General features: G+C 42.6%; 1 protein-coding gene across 1 annotated transcript in view; it reads left to right on the forward strand.

Annotated features, from left to right (window-relative positions):
* Positions 1 to 303: 303 nt before the first annotated feature.
* LOC132389984 (alpha-1-antitrypsin-like) overlaps positions 304 to 16,821 on the forward strand; it is a 35,412-nt gene continuing 18,894 nt past the window's right edge. Inside the window, exons 1-3 of the mRNA XM_059962562.1 lie at positions 304 to 465; positions 1,137 to 1,813; positions 12,952 to 13,222. Coding sequence (XP_059818545.1) covers positions 1,144 to 1,813; positions 12,952 to 13,222 — 941 coding nt within the window. The 5' untranslated portion in view covers positions 304 to 465; positions 1,137 to 1,143. The remainder of the gene's footprint in view (positions 466 to 1,136; positions 1,814 to 12,951; positions 13,223 to 16,821) is intronic.

Here is a 16,821-nt window from a genome sequence, read left to right on the forward strand (position 1 = left end):
CATTCAGACAGGGTGAGAGTGTGGAATGAGCTGCCAGCAGAAGTGACAGATGCAAGCTCAGTTTCAACATGTAAGAGAAATCTGGGTAGGCATGTGAATGGGAGGGTGATGTTTAAATTGATTGGCATGGACTGGATGGAGTGAAGGGCCTGTTTCTGTGTTGTAGTGTTCCACGTCTCTATGTTCACTGTTGGAGGTAAAATAACCAACATGATTTTCCCAAACTGCACTTGTCATATGTTGGTTTACTCAGGTCACTGGAAACACACTTGCAATGCAAGTATCATTGTAAGCAATGTTTACTGTCAGACTGAAGGTCGCTTTCTGATTAATACATAACTGGTCTGTTTGCATTTGCCACTGTATAAATTGGTGTTATGCACCAAAACCATATTGAAGGGAAAAGAAAATTACAGTAGGAACAGCCCAAATTTACCTCAGATAGAAGAACTGCGATTGGACCAAGTAAGAAGTTCCTTGTTTTAGATATTAAGTTGGCAATATATCAAATCTCGTTAGAACTGCTTTGTTTTACTGGATGGAGCAAAATGTCATTGATAAAGTTGTAGTGAGCAGTTCTGGGCCCCCTATCTAGCGTTAGAAAGGAGCTTGTCGAGCTTCACAAGAATTATTCCAGATGAACACAACAAGAGGGGGATCTCATTGAAACCTATCAAGTGTAGAAAGGCTTAAATAGAGTGGATGTGGAAAGACTGTTTACCACAGAGGAGGGTGGGGGTGGGGGTTGAGGGGTTCTAGGACCAGAGGGTACAGCTTGAGAGTAGAGGAATACTGCTTTGGAACAGGGATGAGAAGGAATTTCCTTAACCAGAGGCTGGTGAATCTGTGGAATTCATTACCACAAACCGTTGTGGAGGCCTAGTCATTAAAGCAGAGGTTGATAGCTTCTTCATTAGTCAGGGCATCAAAGGTTATGGGGAGGAGGGAGGAGAAAGGGGATAAGAGGGATAATAATTCAGTCATGATGGAAAGGTGGAGCAGGCTCGATGGGCCGAATGGCCTAATTCTGCTCCAATGTCTTATGGTCTTATAAAGCCTAACTTACTTGAATGAAGTGAGCTCAGACTTTGAAGAGACTTGAGCTTTGCAATATGTGATTGATCTTTGTTTTGCAGATTAAAGATGGGGAAATCGCTCCCTGTCTATTTGTTACTAGTTGCCTCCTTGTTCTGCGGAATCACCAGTACCAGTGGAAAAATTTCTACACTAAAGGCTGTAAATACGAAGGCACCCACTGCTTCAAAAACAAGGAATAATCCGATCAGTCAGTCGTCTGTGCTCAGACTTTCAGCTGCAAACATCAACTTTGCCTTGCGCCTCTACAGACAGATTGCCGCACAGCCAAACTCGGGCTCCAAGAACATCTTCTTCTCACCACTCAGCATCTCTGCTGCCCTGAGCATGCTGTCACTAGGAGCAAGGCAGAACACGCGAGAGCAGCTTCTACGGGTCCTAGGGTACACCAACATGACACAAAATGATGCTGCTAATGTGCACGAGGCATTCCAGTATCTCCTGCAAGAGCTGACGGGGCAAAACAACGAGCTGCAGTTGTTGATGGGAAACTCTCTTCACATCCAGAAGGGTCTAACTCTGCAAAAGAAATTCCATGATGACACAGCACGATTTTACAATGCAGAGCTCATGAGTGTTGACTTCAGTGCGATTGACAAAGCAAAAAAGAAGATCAATGCCTATGTGAAAAAACAAACGAATGGCAAAATTCTAGAGTTAATCAAAACCATTGACCAGGGCACACTGATGATTCTTCTCAATTATGTCATGTTCAAAGGTAGGAAACTTTCTGTAAATAATTCGCACTGAACAAAAATGGGAAGACATACTCTCCACATCCACTCTCTGTAGCGTTACCTGTCACGCAAGGTGATTATTGTGATGCTATCACAGCTCAGGTGTCGGAATTCAGAGTCCTGTTCCAGCGTCCTCTGTGAGCAAGCCTGTATATTTCTCCCCGTGTGTGTGGGTTTCCCTCAGACGCTCCCACTTCCTCCCACAGTCCAAAGACGTACAGGTTAGTAGGTTAAGTGGCCATTGAAAATTGTTCTGTGATTAGGCTGGTGTAAAATCAGTGGGTAACTGCGTGATGCAAGTGCCTATTAATTAACTAATTGATAGAGAGACAGACAGATACATACATACATAGATGGATAGATATAGATAAAAACTATGAAGGTTTTTGAGAAAAGTAAAGTATCATTTCCACATCAGGGAAATACTTTTTAAATGTTAGGCCTTTTGAGGGATTTGTTTATGACTTTGTATTTTATGGACTTTGCAATGAAAGGGAAATTTGTATTAAAAATTTTGAAGGCTGGTGACAGAGCAAAAAGAATAACTTTTAGTTTAAGGTAATCTGATGAACTTCAGGGCAGTAACACAGAGTTAATCAATGAACAGGGATGAGTTAATGACTGCCAGTAATAGAATTTTCAGCAAGTTCTCTGCAGAATGAGGGGAAGATCAATATGACTAGGACTGGATAGGGTCTTAGAACAAAGAACATGGAACACACTAGAGTTCAATGATGGCCCAAGTGCAGAGAGAAAGACACATAGACATACATGGAGTTTTAATAAGATCTGTACAGAACAGAGGAGAATAATAAACACTAGGCCAACAGGGCTACTAACTAAAAACTCTCAAAGTAATTGAAAACTAATGCCATCACTCTGGCTCTAAAACAGTAACTTAGAACTAAATTAATACTGCTGCTTTAACAGTGTCTATCGAAATCACTAATCTTCTCTCCTGGAATGCGGATTAAGGTAAACAGAGACCGTTGCTCAGCAGAGCTTCAATCAAGGCTTGACAAGACTGAAACAAAAGGAAGAGAGCTAAATACAAGCACAAAGAAACCCTAATAAGCTGGAATGTGTGCACTCTCACATGTGAGATTGCCATCTTCTTTCAGCTGCCACCGCGAGAGCGCCCTGACTCTGTGGCACTGCCCACAGTTGTGACAAGATCATAGAACATCGAACAGTACAGCACAAGAACAGGCCCTTTGGTCCACAATGTCTGCAATGTCTCTGCCGATCATCGATGCTAAATTTAAATCTATTTAGCCTGCCTGTGATCCATACCCTATACATTCATGTATCTCAAAGCCTATTAATCATATCTGCAAACAGGAGGAAATCTGCGGATGCTGGAAATTCAAGCAACACACACAAAATGCTGGTGGAACGCAGCAGACCAGGCAGCATCTATAGGAAGAAATACAATCGACGTTTTGGGCCGAGACCCTTCGTCAGGACTGCTCCCACTACAACCTCTGGAAACCCATTCCCTCTCTGTGTGAAGAACATGTCGCACGCATCTCTTTTAAACAGAGTTTTAAATTAAAGTTCAAAGATGAGGTGTCTGTCTCTTTCAGAGGTGGGCTGCAGTAGAAACACACAGCACTGTCCCAGGCCCTCGCAATTTCACTGACATACATGATGAAACTTATTGTCTTGTGCCAGTAGTACGGTGCAATGCATAAAAAGCTATAAATTATAATTTTATGTATGTATATAAAAGTTGGCTGATGGGGTAATTTACAGGACAATAGTGTAGATAGCCATGAGCAATCAACAATTAACAGAAAGGTCACATGCGCTAACATCAATAATCAAACTTAAATAAAAGTGAACTTATGAACATCCATCATTAAGGACCCTCATCACCCAGGACAGGCCCTCTTCTCATTGCTACCATCAGGGAGGAGGTACAGGAGCCTGAAGACACACACTCAATGACTCAGGAGCAGCTTTTTCCCTTCCGCCATGAACAGTACCTCACTACTTCTTTTACTTTTATTTTTGCACTCTTTATTTAACTTAAACTATTTAATACTGCAATTCATAGTTTTTTTCTCTAATATCATTCATTGCATTCTACTGCTGCTGTAAAGACAACAAACTTCACGGTATCTGTTGGTGCTATTAAACCTGATTCTGATTTAATAATTCTCAACAGAACAAGGAGAGCAGGAAAGACCATCTGACGGATGTTGTTTGGTTCAGTCAGGGTATCACAGCTGAGTGAGTTCTGTTGGGGAGCTGGATAGATGCCGTGGTGTTGTCCTGGTGATGATGGACATGTGGCATCTCCCTGATTTCAAGCATTTCTTCTCAGAAATTTTAGTTGGATCTGAGCAGACCTCCACAACTGAATGTCTTTGTAATATCACTTATTTTTCTATTTCTTTCAGTTATCTCCTTGTTGTTGATTTATAGTTATTTATTTTGGGAGTAACTTCCAGAAACTCAGGTCCTCAGCTCCTGGACTTGAAGATCCAAGTTATAAGGAAAGATTAAATAGGCCAGGACTTTATTCCCTAGAACATAGAAGACTGAGAGGAGATTTGATATACTGTATATAAAATTATGAGGGGTATAGGTAAGTTTTCCACTGAGGTTGGGTAAGACTAGAACTAGAGGTTATGGGTGAAGGGTGAAATGTTTAAGGGGAAGATGAGGATGAGTGTGGAATGAGATGCCAGCATAAGTGGTGGATACAGGTTCAATTTCAATATTTTAGTGGAATTTGTATATGTACATGGATGGGAGGTGTATGAAGGGCTGTGGGCCAGGTGAATATTGAAGGGACTAAGCAGATTAATAGTTCAGCATGGGCGAGATGGGCTGAAAGGTCTGTTTCTGTGCTGTAGTGTTCTATGATTCTTCTATATCTCTATAAAAAACTGATAAATCAGTACTGGCAAATGGCTTTCAATCCAGATAAATGTGAGGTATTGTGTATTCTGGCATCAAATCATAGACAATGAATGGTAGGGCCCTGGGGAGTGTTATGGAACAGGGCAGCTGTATCCCTCACTGAAAGTGATTTCTCAGCTAGATAGGGTCATGAGGAAGCCTCTTGACTGGCCTTCAGTTGGGGCATTAAGTTCAGGAGCTGAGAAAGTTATGTTGCAGGCTCATAAGGCATTGGTGAACCCTCACTTGGAAGCGCACCAAGTTGCCAGGAATTTACGTCACAGATGACCTCACCCACTCCCTCAATATCATTTCCCTCAACGAGGAAGCACAGCAGCACCTCCACTTCCAAAGGACGATCCGGATGGGAAGCAGCTTCTTCCCACAGGCCATTACGCTTCTGAACTGCTGCATCACGTTCACCGTGTCACCAGTTAATCTATTCTGTAATTTATGCACTTTACATTGTTTATTTATGCATAATTCAACTGTAGATTTTATTCCTACTTTCCTAAGTTACTGTGTGTTATACGAGGGGTGATGGATAAGCTCATGTCCTAAGATAAAAGGAGTCAGTTTTAGAAAACCTAGCACGTTTATTTTTCAACATAGTCCCCTCCTACATTTACACACTTAGTCCAGCGGTCGTGGAGCATACGGATCTTGGACCTCCAGGAAGTGTCCACAGATGGGTAATTGATAAGTTTGCAGCTCAGGGTGGAAGGAGATGAGTTATACAAGTCTCGTTACATGCACATGCAGTTCAACAATTTGAGTGATTATACAGAAAGTTTGAAGTTAATAACTCATCTCCTTCTGCCTTAGGCCACGAACTTACCAATCACCACTGGTATGTGTGTTATGTGTATGACTGTGTGTCTGTCTGGAGAAACGTGATTGTAAGAAGCAGACTGAGGCTTGATCTGATTAAAGTGTATGAGATCACGACAGACGTAGACAGAAAGAAAATGCGTGGTCGTATTCCCATGGACAAACTAGACTGCAGAGATTTAAAATCAAAAGCAAGGAGACTTAAAAGAGAGATCAGAGGAATCTCTTCATGCAGTGTGCTGTATAATTGGTCAGAAATGGCAACTGAGGCAAACACAGTAGCAGCATTGAGATAGCATTTTGATGAGTACATGAAAAGGAAAAGTTTAGAGAGCTATAGACAAACCATAGACAGGGGGCACTAGGGCATGGAGGTGTGATTTAAAAGTAATTGGAGTATAATATTAAGGATGTAATGCTGAGGCTTTATAGGGCATTTGGTGACCACACTAGTGGTACTGTGAGCAATTTTGGGCTCCTTATCCAAGAAAAGATTTGCCACCCTTAGTGGGGGTTCAGAGGACATCCGTGAGAATTATTCCAGGAATGAAAGAGTTGTCCTGTGAGGAGTGTTTGATGGCTCTGAGCCTGTACTCACTGGAATTTAGAAGAATGAGAAGGGATATCACTGAAACCTATTGCATCTTGAAAGGCCTCGATAGAGTAGATGTGGAGAGGATGTTTCCTATACCGAGCGAGTTCAGACCGGAGGACATAGCCTCAGAGTAGAGGGGTATCCTAATTGTTGATCTTCATGACAAAGGAATTAGATCCTTGTTTTTAAGTCTTTTATAATTCTATGCTTGACATCTTTCCATCCCCAAAGATTAGAGGTTTGAGCCTTGGTGGTCAACTGCTTGTTGGAGATCTTCAGGTGTGGCTCAGAGTTTAAAGCACTGGACTGAGAAGGTGCCAACATACAGGCATCTGCGGTCTCTCAGCCATCTTCTCTATCAGCTGAGCTTTCCACTACTCCTTGCCTCTCTTCAAGTTCAATTTCACGTTTATTGCTATCTGGCTATACATATATACCGTACGACCAAATGAAACGATGTTGCTCCGAATCATGGTGCACCCACAATTCATATATCACACACAGCACATAAAAGAAAAATACTGCCATAAATAAGTTAATAAAATATAATTGCAAATGCATGTAGTGCGCAGCAGAAGTCAGCAGAATTTTGAGATCATAGAAAAAATGAACAGGACTAGGAATTTCACTGTTGATTGGAGCCGGAGAGGCTGCTGAGACTGTGTACGCCACCATCTTGTGGCATCAATTGGTTACCTAGTCTTGAATAGCCAAGCTCCAGATTCTAATTTTCAACAGGGATCTCCCCATTCAATATGTTTCTGTCATATCTGGATTCCAGTTATCCTTTTAATTGAGATATGGGTTTTCAGCAAATTGTGATCCAGTCGTCATTTCAGTATGGAGAATGTTCTTGGGAAACCTGCAATCATCCATCTGATTGATCAAACAAGGAGGAGGTACAGGAATTGAACAGAATTGAATTGACTTTATAACTTACATCCTTCATATATCTATAGAGCCTAAAGACACACTCTCAACATTTCAGGAACAGCCCCTTCCCACAACCATCAGATTTCTGATTGGACATTGAACCCGTGTACACTACCTCAATATCCTTTTCTTTTTGCTCACCTTTTGCGCTACCTATTTAATTTATTTTTAAAATAAATTTCTTATTTTAATTTATAGTTTTTATTATATATTGCAATGTACCACAGTCACAAAACAACAAATTTCACAACATCTCCCTGTGATATTAGACCTGATTCTGGTTCAATATTCTGTCATTGGTGTGGCTAAGCACAACTCCAATGCCATGTTCAAGTTTGCTGATGACACCACTGTTGTGGGCCAGATCAAAAGTGGTGATGAATTGAAAGTCTGGCTGAGTTGTGCCGTAACAACAACCTCTCACTCAATGTCAGTAAGACCAAAGAGCTGATTATTGATTTCAGAGGTAGGAAACCAGAGATCCATGAGCCAGTCCTCATCGGAGGACCAAAGGTGGAGAGGGTCATCAACTTTAAATTCCTCATTGTTATCGTTTCAGAGGATCTGTCCTGGGTCCGGCATGTAAGTGTAATTATGAAGAAAAGTACAACAGCACCTCTTCTTCCTTAGAAGCTTGTGAAGATTTGACATGGCATCGAAAACTTTGATAGACTTCCGTAGTTGTGTGGTGGAGAGTATATTGATTGGTTGCATCATGGCCTGGGATGGAAACACCAATGTACAGAAAATCCTACAAGAAGTAGCAGTCAGACATGACAGCTTTTGTGGTCGAAGTAGAAAGTGGCTGATGTCTGGTATGTGAGACTGTCAGCAACTTGCAGTAACACATTAATAAGAGCAATTTTATGGTGAAAATCACAGTCCTCAGCTTTCCTGCTTCGGTTTGATCACCAGGAGGCACCATCGTTCCCCAGGCTCCGAAGCTTCTCCACCCCGATTACTAGTTGAGTATTTTCACCGGTGTCTTGTTTTAGTTATCAGTGCAGCTGTACTTTGTTTTGTTTTCTTTGCCCAGCCTGGAGTTTATCTATCATGTGTGCAGTGATTTGGGTCCTAACCTGTGTTTTCCGTGAAGCAGAGTCTTTGTTCAAATCCATCCTCGTCTCTGGTCTCTTCTGCACTTGGTTCCACCTGGTCTAAGTCTCTCTTGGTAGTCAACAGGTTGAAAATAGGGAATTTCACCATAACAAACCCGGTTCAAACCCAGTCTGGCAGCCACCCCGGTTACAGTTAACAGGGTCAAAGGTTCAAACTTTCAAATACAGCAAGGAAACAAGCCTTGACCCTACTGCTCTACACTGACTAAGCTTGTCCATTTGCCTGCATCCCTCTAGAGCTAAGTACAGTCCACAGCAAATGTTTTGGACACATATATATAGCCAGGATGCTTAAGGTATTTGCACCGTACTGTATTTGTCAATGTGGAGCAGACAGGGAGTTTGTAAATGTGGCGTGAGTGAAGGGTTTTGGAAATGCTGTGGGAGGGGTTTGGGATAGGTGGCAGAGGTGGACTGCCAGGGACAGGGAGGTGGAGCAGGTGCAGACACACACCCAGCCCTGAGACACCAGACAAGGACATTTGATTCCAAACAACTGGTTTATTGATCATTACAGAATGTCTCTCTGGCACTTCCTGCTCCCTCTCCTCTCCCTTCCCCTTTCCCTGCCATGATTTTCCTTCCCACTCTCAGTCCACAGTAGAGACCCATATCAGAATCAGGTATATGTGCCTAAGACTTTAGCATAGTATTGTACCCACCTAAGCGTCCTAAACATTATTAATGTACTGGCCTCAGCCACTTCCTCTGGCAGGTTATTCCATATATGGACTACTTTCTGAAAGGAAAATGAGCCCTGTTTCCTCTGAATTGGTTCTCTGCTGATCCTTAACCTGAGCTTTCCACTTTGCAATGTTGCATTCCTGGGAAATAGACTGTGTGCCTTCACTCCATCTGCCTATGCCCCTCATGCATATATATTCCTCTGTAATATCCCTCATCTTCCAGTACTCCAGCCTGTTCAGCTTCTCTCTCCGAATCCTGATGACATCCTTTGAATCTCCTCTGTGCTCTTTCCCAGCTTAATGGCACCTGTGCAAATGCCCAAAACGGAAAACAATATTCAGAATTGTGAAGCAATTCCAAGGGTGGAGAAATTCAGACTATGTATGTACAAGATTTCATGGACATAAAGTCAGAATCAGGTTTAATATCACTGGCAGATGTTGTGAAATCTGTTGTTTTGTGGCAGCAGAACATTAGAATACACGTAAATCTATAAATTACAATAAAAAAATAATTAAAATAATTAAGTAAGTGGTACAAAAAAAGAGAGAAAATATATTGAGGTAGTGTACATGGGTTAATTGTCCATTCAGAAATCTGCTGGTGGAGGGGAAGAAGCTGCTTCTGAAACATTGTGTGTGTGTCTTCAGACTCCTGTAGCTCCTCCTTAATGGTAGCAATGAGAAGAGGGCATGTCCTCGGTGCTGGAGGTCCTTAATGTTGTGTATCACAGATGAAGGTGTTCTCGATGCTAAGAAGTTTAGTGTCCATGATGGAGCCGGCTGAGTTTACAACTTCCTGCAGTTTTTTCTGATCCTGTGCAGATGCCCCTCCCCTCCATGCCAGATGGTGACGTGACCAGTTAAACTTCTCTTCACAGTACATGTGTAGAAATTTGCGAGAGGCTTGGTGTCAAGTCAAGCTCCTAATGAAACATAGCTCAGTCTTGTCTTCTTCTGGATCGCATCAATCTGTTAGGCACATGATAGATCTTCGGAGCTGTTGAAACAGCTCACTCTGTTACTGCTCATCCCCTCAATGAGGACCAGTGTGTCTTCCCTTATCTTCCCAATCCTGAAGTCCACAATCAATCCCAAGATCTTAATGATTTTGAATGCAAGGTTGGTTTTGTGACACCACTGAATCAGCTGATCTACCTCACCCCTATACACCTCCTTGTCACCATTTGAAATTCTGCCAATTGTGTCTTTGGAAAATTTATAGATGCCTTTTGAGCTGTATCCAGCCACACAGTCGTGGGTGTAGAGAGAGTAGAGCAGTGGGTTAAGAACACATCATTGCCATCTTCAGTCAGACAACATTATATGCCACTTCAGAAATGATGCATTATGGAAATCTTGCAATAAAATTTACAATTACAAGAGTGTGAAACAGGATAAATAGAAAGAATCTATTTCCCTTAGCTGAGCTCAGTACATAGGGGCATTAGAATGAAGTCAATTGTTGGAAAATTGTGATAAAATTATCAACCCGAACAAGTGGTGGAGGTTTGAATCTTAAAGGGATGACTTGAGGCAGAACCCTTCTCCACATTAAAAAAAGTCTGTAGCTAAGAACAACCTTCAGCCATGACCTTCAGGGCACTTGACCAAGGAATAGGAGTTGAAATTAACTTGACTTTCAAGTTTGGTTGGAAAGATATGTCAAACATCATTCTGGACTGATCTTTCAGTCCATATAAAGTTCAACAAGTTCAAAAGTTCAAAGTGCATTTATTATCAAAGTCTGTATGCAGTATTTAACTCTGAAATTTATTTTCGCAGTCAGTCATGAAATAAAGAAAATTATTGAACCAACCCATTCAAAGAAAAACATCAAATATTGAACCTCCTCACTGCCCATGTGCAAATGGGAACCAAAACACAGATCAAAAACACAGAATATAAAATACAAAAGGCATATTTCAGTACAGTTTCAGCTCAGTGTTCACTCTCTACAAGCCGCCCCATTTCAAAAATCACCCAAAAGTAATAGCAGAAAATAAGTGATGAGAACTAAATCTAGAAATGGAACACATTATAAAACCCAGATTAGAGTCCAATGTTCAATCTGCATCAATTAAACTTTGCTCCGGCCCAATGCACCGACCTCTTTGAACAGGAGGGAGATCTCTCAAATGCAAGGGCCTTCCCTCAGGTGCAGCAAGCAAGAGACCATCACACATAGGCACCTTCTCCAGCAGCAGGGAGTGAGAGGCTGATAGATGGAGCCAAACACTCGCTCACCACGATGATTTCAATCTTCCTCGATGACTTAATCAGTGAGTTTGGCGAGAGGTGGAGCCGATCATGCACTGGCACCACGTCTCCAGGCTTCCAGGCCTCCAGGCTGCGTCCTTTGGTTGCGGCCTTGTGGAACCGTCTCAGAGACAGCAAAGTGCCAGATCGCCCGATCGGCCTGAAATCACAACGCCAAACTAGATTTCGGGCTGTAACAGTGGCAGGACCATGTCTGAAATAAAAAGATGTAGAAGTGAAATGAATTGCTTCGTGACCTGTTTTGAGAACAAGACCATAAGACGTACGAGCAGAATTAGACCAAGGTCCATCGAGTCTGCTCCGCCATTCAAATATGGCGGATCCTTTTACTTTCCCTCCTTAGCCCACTCCCCAGCCTTCTCCCTGTAACCTTTGAAGCCATGGCCAATCAAGAACCTATCAATATCTGCCTTAAGTACACCCGATGACCTGGCCTCCACAGCTGCTTGTAGTAACAAATTCCACAAATTCACCACACTCTTCTAAAGAAATTTCTCTGTTTTAAATGGACACTGCTTTATCCTGAGGCTGTGCCCTCTTGTCCTAGACTGCCCCACCATGGGAAAATTCCTTTCCACATCTACTCTGTCTAGGGCTTTCAACATTCAAAAGGTTTCAATGAGATTCCACCCCCCCCCACCCCCATCCTTCTGAATTCCAGTGAGTACAGACCCAGAGCTATCAAACGTTCCTGAATAATCCTTGTGAACCTCCTCTGAACCCTCTCCAAAACCAGCACATCTTTTCTTAGATGAGGAGTCTGAAACTGTTCATAATACTCAAGCTGAGGCCTTACCAGTGCCTGATAAAGCCTCAGCATCACATCCCTGCTCTTGTATGAGGGCTAACAACCCTGACTGGTGAAACAAACTTGTTATGGAGACAGCAATGAAGAATCCTTCTATCCAGACAGAGACGGTGGATCTTCATTGCTGCAGCGTAATGGGCCAGGGTGTTGCTCATGCCACCTTCTTTCAGAAGAGTCTCAACCCAAAATGCTGAGTGTGTATTTCCGTCCTCAGACGCTGCCTGAACCACTGAGCTCTTCGATGTTGCTTCGGGTCCAGTATCTGCAGTCTCTTGAGTCTCCAGTTCCGTGCTCTGCATTGCCATGACGTCTATGACCTGCCTGCTGCAGTACTATGCCTTTGACCTGTTTGGCATAGGTGATCCTACCAAGAGCCCTGACTCTAGCAACCGAGCTCTCCGAGTCATTGAGGCACACAAGCCTCCAAACTCTATGAGAAGTTTGTGGTCCTTTTGGACGACAAATTGATGCGTGACCATAAAGTGATGCTCAGCACAGGAGTGTCAGTACGTGTGATCATTCTGACAGGAAAATGATAAAGTAGTGGTAGCTGTTGGTGTGGAGGGGTGGTTAGAGGGTGGAGGGGTTGATCAGCCTTACTGCTTGGGAAAGTAACTGTTTTTGAGTCTGGTGGTCCTGGTGTGGATGCTATGTAGCCTCTTCCCTGATGGGAGTGGGACAAACAGCCCATGAGCTGGGTGGGTGGGATCCTTCATGAAGTTACTGGCCCTTTTCCAGCACTTCTCTGTATGTATGCCCTCGATGACAGGTAGGCTGGTTGCAGTGATGTGCAGCAAAAAACAAAACTGCGCTTGTTGATTTTCGTGTGGGGCCGGAGAAGGTGAAAGGCATGTCAGAGCGTGGGAGGCTGGTGGGGTTTGAAAACAACTTGTGACAAAAGGTCCTGAAGTTTCGAGATGAGGTCAGTGTTTCATTATGCTTGTCTATTTCCCTACAGGTAAATGGGTGAAGCCTTTCGATCCCCAGAACACTCACGAAGCTGACTTTCATGTGGATGATACCACAACAGTTAAAGTTCAAATGATGAAGTGCAAAGGAAGATATGCAATGAATTATGATGAAAAACTCTCCAGTTCTGTGATCTTGGTTCCATATAAAGGAAATGCTTCCTTGGTACTAATACTACCGGACCCAGGAAAACTGACGGGCGTTGAACAGAATCTAACCATTACCAGTTTTCAGACATTAATAAATACATTACGGATTGGGTGAGTCTGCTGTCACAGCAAAAATAGGTTATGTTCTGCTTTGCAGAGCTGATACGTTGCAGATAGTTATGAGAATGGATAAAATGCCTTGGGTTAAACTTACTACCCTCATTTTAGAATCGCTTACATTGAAGTTGCTTAAGACAATGGTGAGGCCAAATTTGGACTATTGTGTGGAGTTCTGGTCACCTACCTGAAGAAAAGATATCAATGATTGAAATAGTGCAGAGAGTAAATTACAGAGATGTTGCCGGGAATTGAAGACCTAAATTATAGGGAAATAGTTTAGGGCTTCATTCCCTAGAGCAAAGGAGATTGAGAGACATACAAAATTATGAGGAACATTAATAAGGTAAATGCAAGCAGGATTTTTCCATTGAGGGTAGGTGAGAGGAGAACTAGAGGTCATGGGTTAAGGGTAAAGGGGAACGTGAGGGGAAACTTCATCACTCAGAGGGTGCTGAGATTGTGGAATTAGCTGCCAGCAAAAGTGGTGCATTTCAACATTTAAGAGAAGAAAATTTAAGAAGGCATGTGGATGATAGGGGTATGGTCCAGATGCAGGTCGATGGGACTAGGCAGATTAAAGGCTTGTCAGTGACTAGATGGGCCAAAGGGCCTGTTTCTGTGCTGTAGTGTTTTATGACTCTATAACATATCTGTATAGCTCTGAGGTACAGTACATTCAGGACAGGAGCTTTGAAGGGAGAAAGGCCAAAAGAGTTGGAATTTCTGACCCTGATTTTTCAAATCAGCAGCTAAGCATTGCATTTGCTATTGATCTGAAAGAAACAAGCACATAAAGGTCCAATAAGCTCCTGGGGCATGGATTGCAACTTTCCTTCCAAAGGTCAAATGGGAAACCTCTATCTTCCATTGAGAGTGATGTCATCCAATGAGCATCCAATCAGCAAACTAGAGAGATAAAAAGTCCTCTCATTTCTTACACCAATTGTTTAAACACTTTACAGAGAACGTAATGAAGGCCAAGTTAAAGATAGAAGTCAAATATCACAGAGGTGGCATGGTAGTGCAGTGGTTAGCACGACACTTTACCGTACCAGTGACTAGATTCAATCCCACCGCCGCCTGTAAGGAGTTAGTATGTTCTTCCCATTGCCATGTGGGTTTCCTCTGGGTGCTCTGGCTTTCTCCCACAGACCAAAGTCATAGCAGTTGATAGTTTAATTGGTCATTGTAAATGATCTCATTTAAGCAGGGTTAAATCGGGGGACTGCTGGGTACCGCAGCTCAAAGGGCCAGAAGGCCTACTCCATGCTGTATCTCAAAAAAGTAAAATTACAAAATAAATAAAATCATTAACAAATTTAAATAACATAAATATTGTTCAATAATTATTTTAGAGAATGTGCGATTTGGAAATTGTTTGTCTCAGGAAACCTGGTTCCAAGCATAAAATTATTTTTTCAGGACCAGTGAGGTTGTTCATCTGTGTTTATTGAAATCAATTTAAAACTCACTCTCATCTTATTCAATTTAGAGCAAGGGTGGTTTTTAATAGTTCTCATCCAGTCAATAACTTTTAATTGACTTTATCTCCAAAGGTTGCAAATTAGCACTATGGAGTGGAACAAGGTTTCATTGAATTTACAGCCTCTCAATTTCTATCTTTATGAGCACCTGGAGAGGTTGCAAAGTTGGCATCGACTTCATGGGCACGATAAAAGAATTCCTGTTATCGCAATCATAAAATTCAAACATATATTTCATACTGAAAGGCTATCTATTATGCTCATAAATATTTAGAATCCGACAGTTTTAGCTTCAATATCTTTGAACTGGAAAGTCTGAAGAATGAATCTTGATCCTACTGAGAGAAGTTAAGTTGATGGGGAGCTGAGCCCTCCATAGGTCAGGGTCAGCCAAGGATGTTGCACCTTAGCCACCCAGTGAAGTTGAGTCACAGCCCAGGGAGGTACGATATGGAGAGCAAGCTCTTCCTCGCCACACGTCTGATGCAACGGCAGAGACCAATACAGTTTGGAAGCAGCTGCGTCACAGGAGCTGCCAGTCAGCCTTTCACTCAACATCGAACTGTGATATAGACTCCATCTCTGAATTTTTCCCTCGGGGTTTACTCCCAAAACCTCCCCCATGAGCGGGTATAGCTAAAAGGTATCAGAGATGTGAAATCAGAGGTTTCCCTCTCCTGGACCAAGGGTCCCCACCCTGGGGTCCACAGGTAATGGTGGGTGTTCAGTAGCATAAGAAAGGTTGGGAAACCCTGTCCAAATTGAGCTGCCAACCACAGCTGACAAGCCCCATAAGACCATAAGATCTAGGAGCAGAATTACCCATTTGGCCCATCGAGTCTGCTCTGCCATTACATCAGTGCTGATCCAATTTTCCTCTCAGCCCCAATCTCCTGCCTTCTCCCCGTATCTATTCATACCTTGACCAATCAAGAATCTAAATATACACAAAGACTTGGCCTCCACAGCTGTATGTGGCAAAGAATCCGCAGATTCACCCTTTTATCTCCATTCTAAAAGGACACCGCTCAATCCTGAGGCTGGGTCCTCTGCTCTGAGACTCTCCCACCACAGGAAACATCCTTTCCACATTCACTCTGTCAAAGCCTTTCACTGGGGGGGGGGGGGGGGGCGACTTGTTCTACAGCGTAGTGACATCTTCGAGGATTTTCCGTGTGAGAGTTGAAATCTGCGGTAGACGTAACTGCGAGGCAGCTAATTAATCACATGGAAAGTGGCACCACAGCTTCTGCTGATCGCAGATGTTCGGTTAAAAGCAAGAAGCTGGAAATTGCTCTCCAAAACATAGCGTTCCTTCAACCTGTCGAAAGTAACAGTTCACTCACTGCCTATCAGATACGTTAAACAGTGTGAAACTGCTCTTTTTCTCTCAGTGGTTTAGATTAAATAAATCACAAAATGATGGGGCTGATAAGGACCCTTTGCTGAGGTTGTGGTTTTAATTATTTTTGATTTTAAATTTAAAGATACAGCCCTTCCAGCCCAACAAGCTGCACCACTTAGCAACACACGATTTAACCCCATACTAACCACAGAACAATTTACAATGACCAATTAACCTACTAACTGGTACAGCTTTGGAATATGAGAGAAAGTGGGATTACCTGGAGAAAACCCATTTGTGCACAGGTAGGAATTGAACTCCTAGCTATAAGACCATAAAGCATAGGAGCAGAATTAGGCCATTTGGCCCATTGAGTCTGCTCCAACATTTCATCATGGCTGATTCATTTTCCCTCTCAGCCCCAATCTCCTGCATTCTCCCTGCATGCACCTCTGCCTGAAATATACCCAATGACTTGGCCTTCACAGCTGCCTGTGGCAATGAAGTCCACATATTCACCACTCTCTAGTTAAGGAAATTCCTTCTCATCTCTGTTCTAAAAGGACGCCTCTCTATTCTGAGGCTGTGTCCTCTGAATGTCCAAAGACATTAACTCTGATGCCCTGAGCTCTCATAGCATCATGCTAACCACTGTACTACCAAGTGCTCAAAAAATATTTAGAAAAAACTGCTAGTAGTGGAAATCAATGTTTATTCTCATTCTATTGGTTTATGTTATTGGTGATTTAATATATTTAAAT

Source organism: Hypanus sabinus, chromosome 2, assembly GCF_030144855.1.
Source record: "Hypanus sabinus isolate sHypSab1 chromosome 2, sHypSab1.hap1, whole genome shotgun sequence".
Taxonomy (NCBI): Eukaryota; Metazoa; Chordata; class Chondrichthyes; order Myliobatiformes; family Dasyatidae; genus Hypanus; species Hypanus sabinus.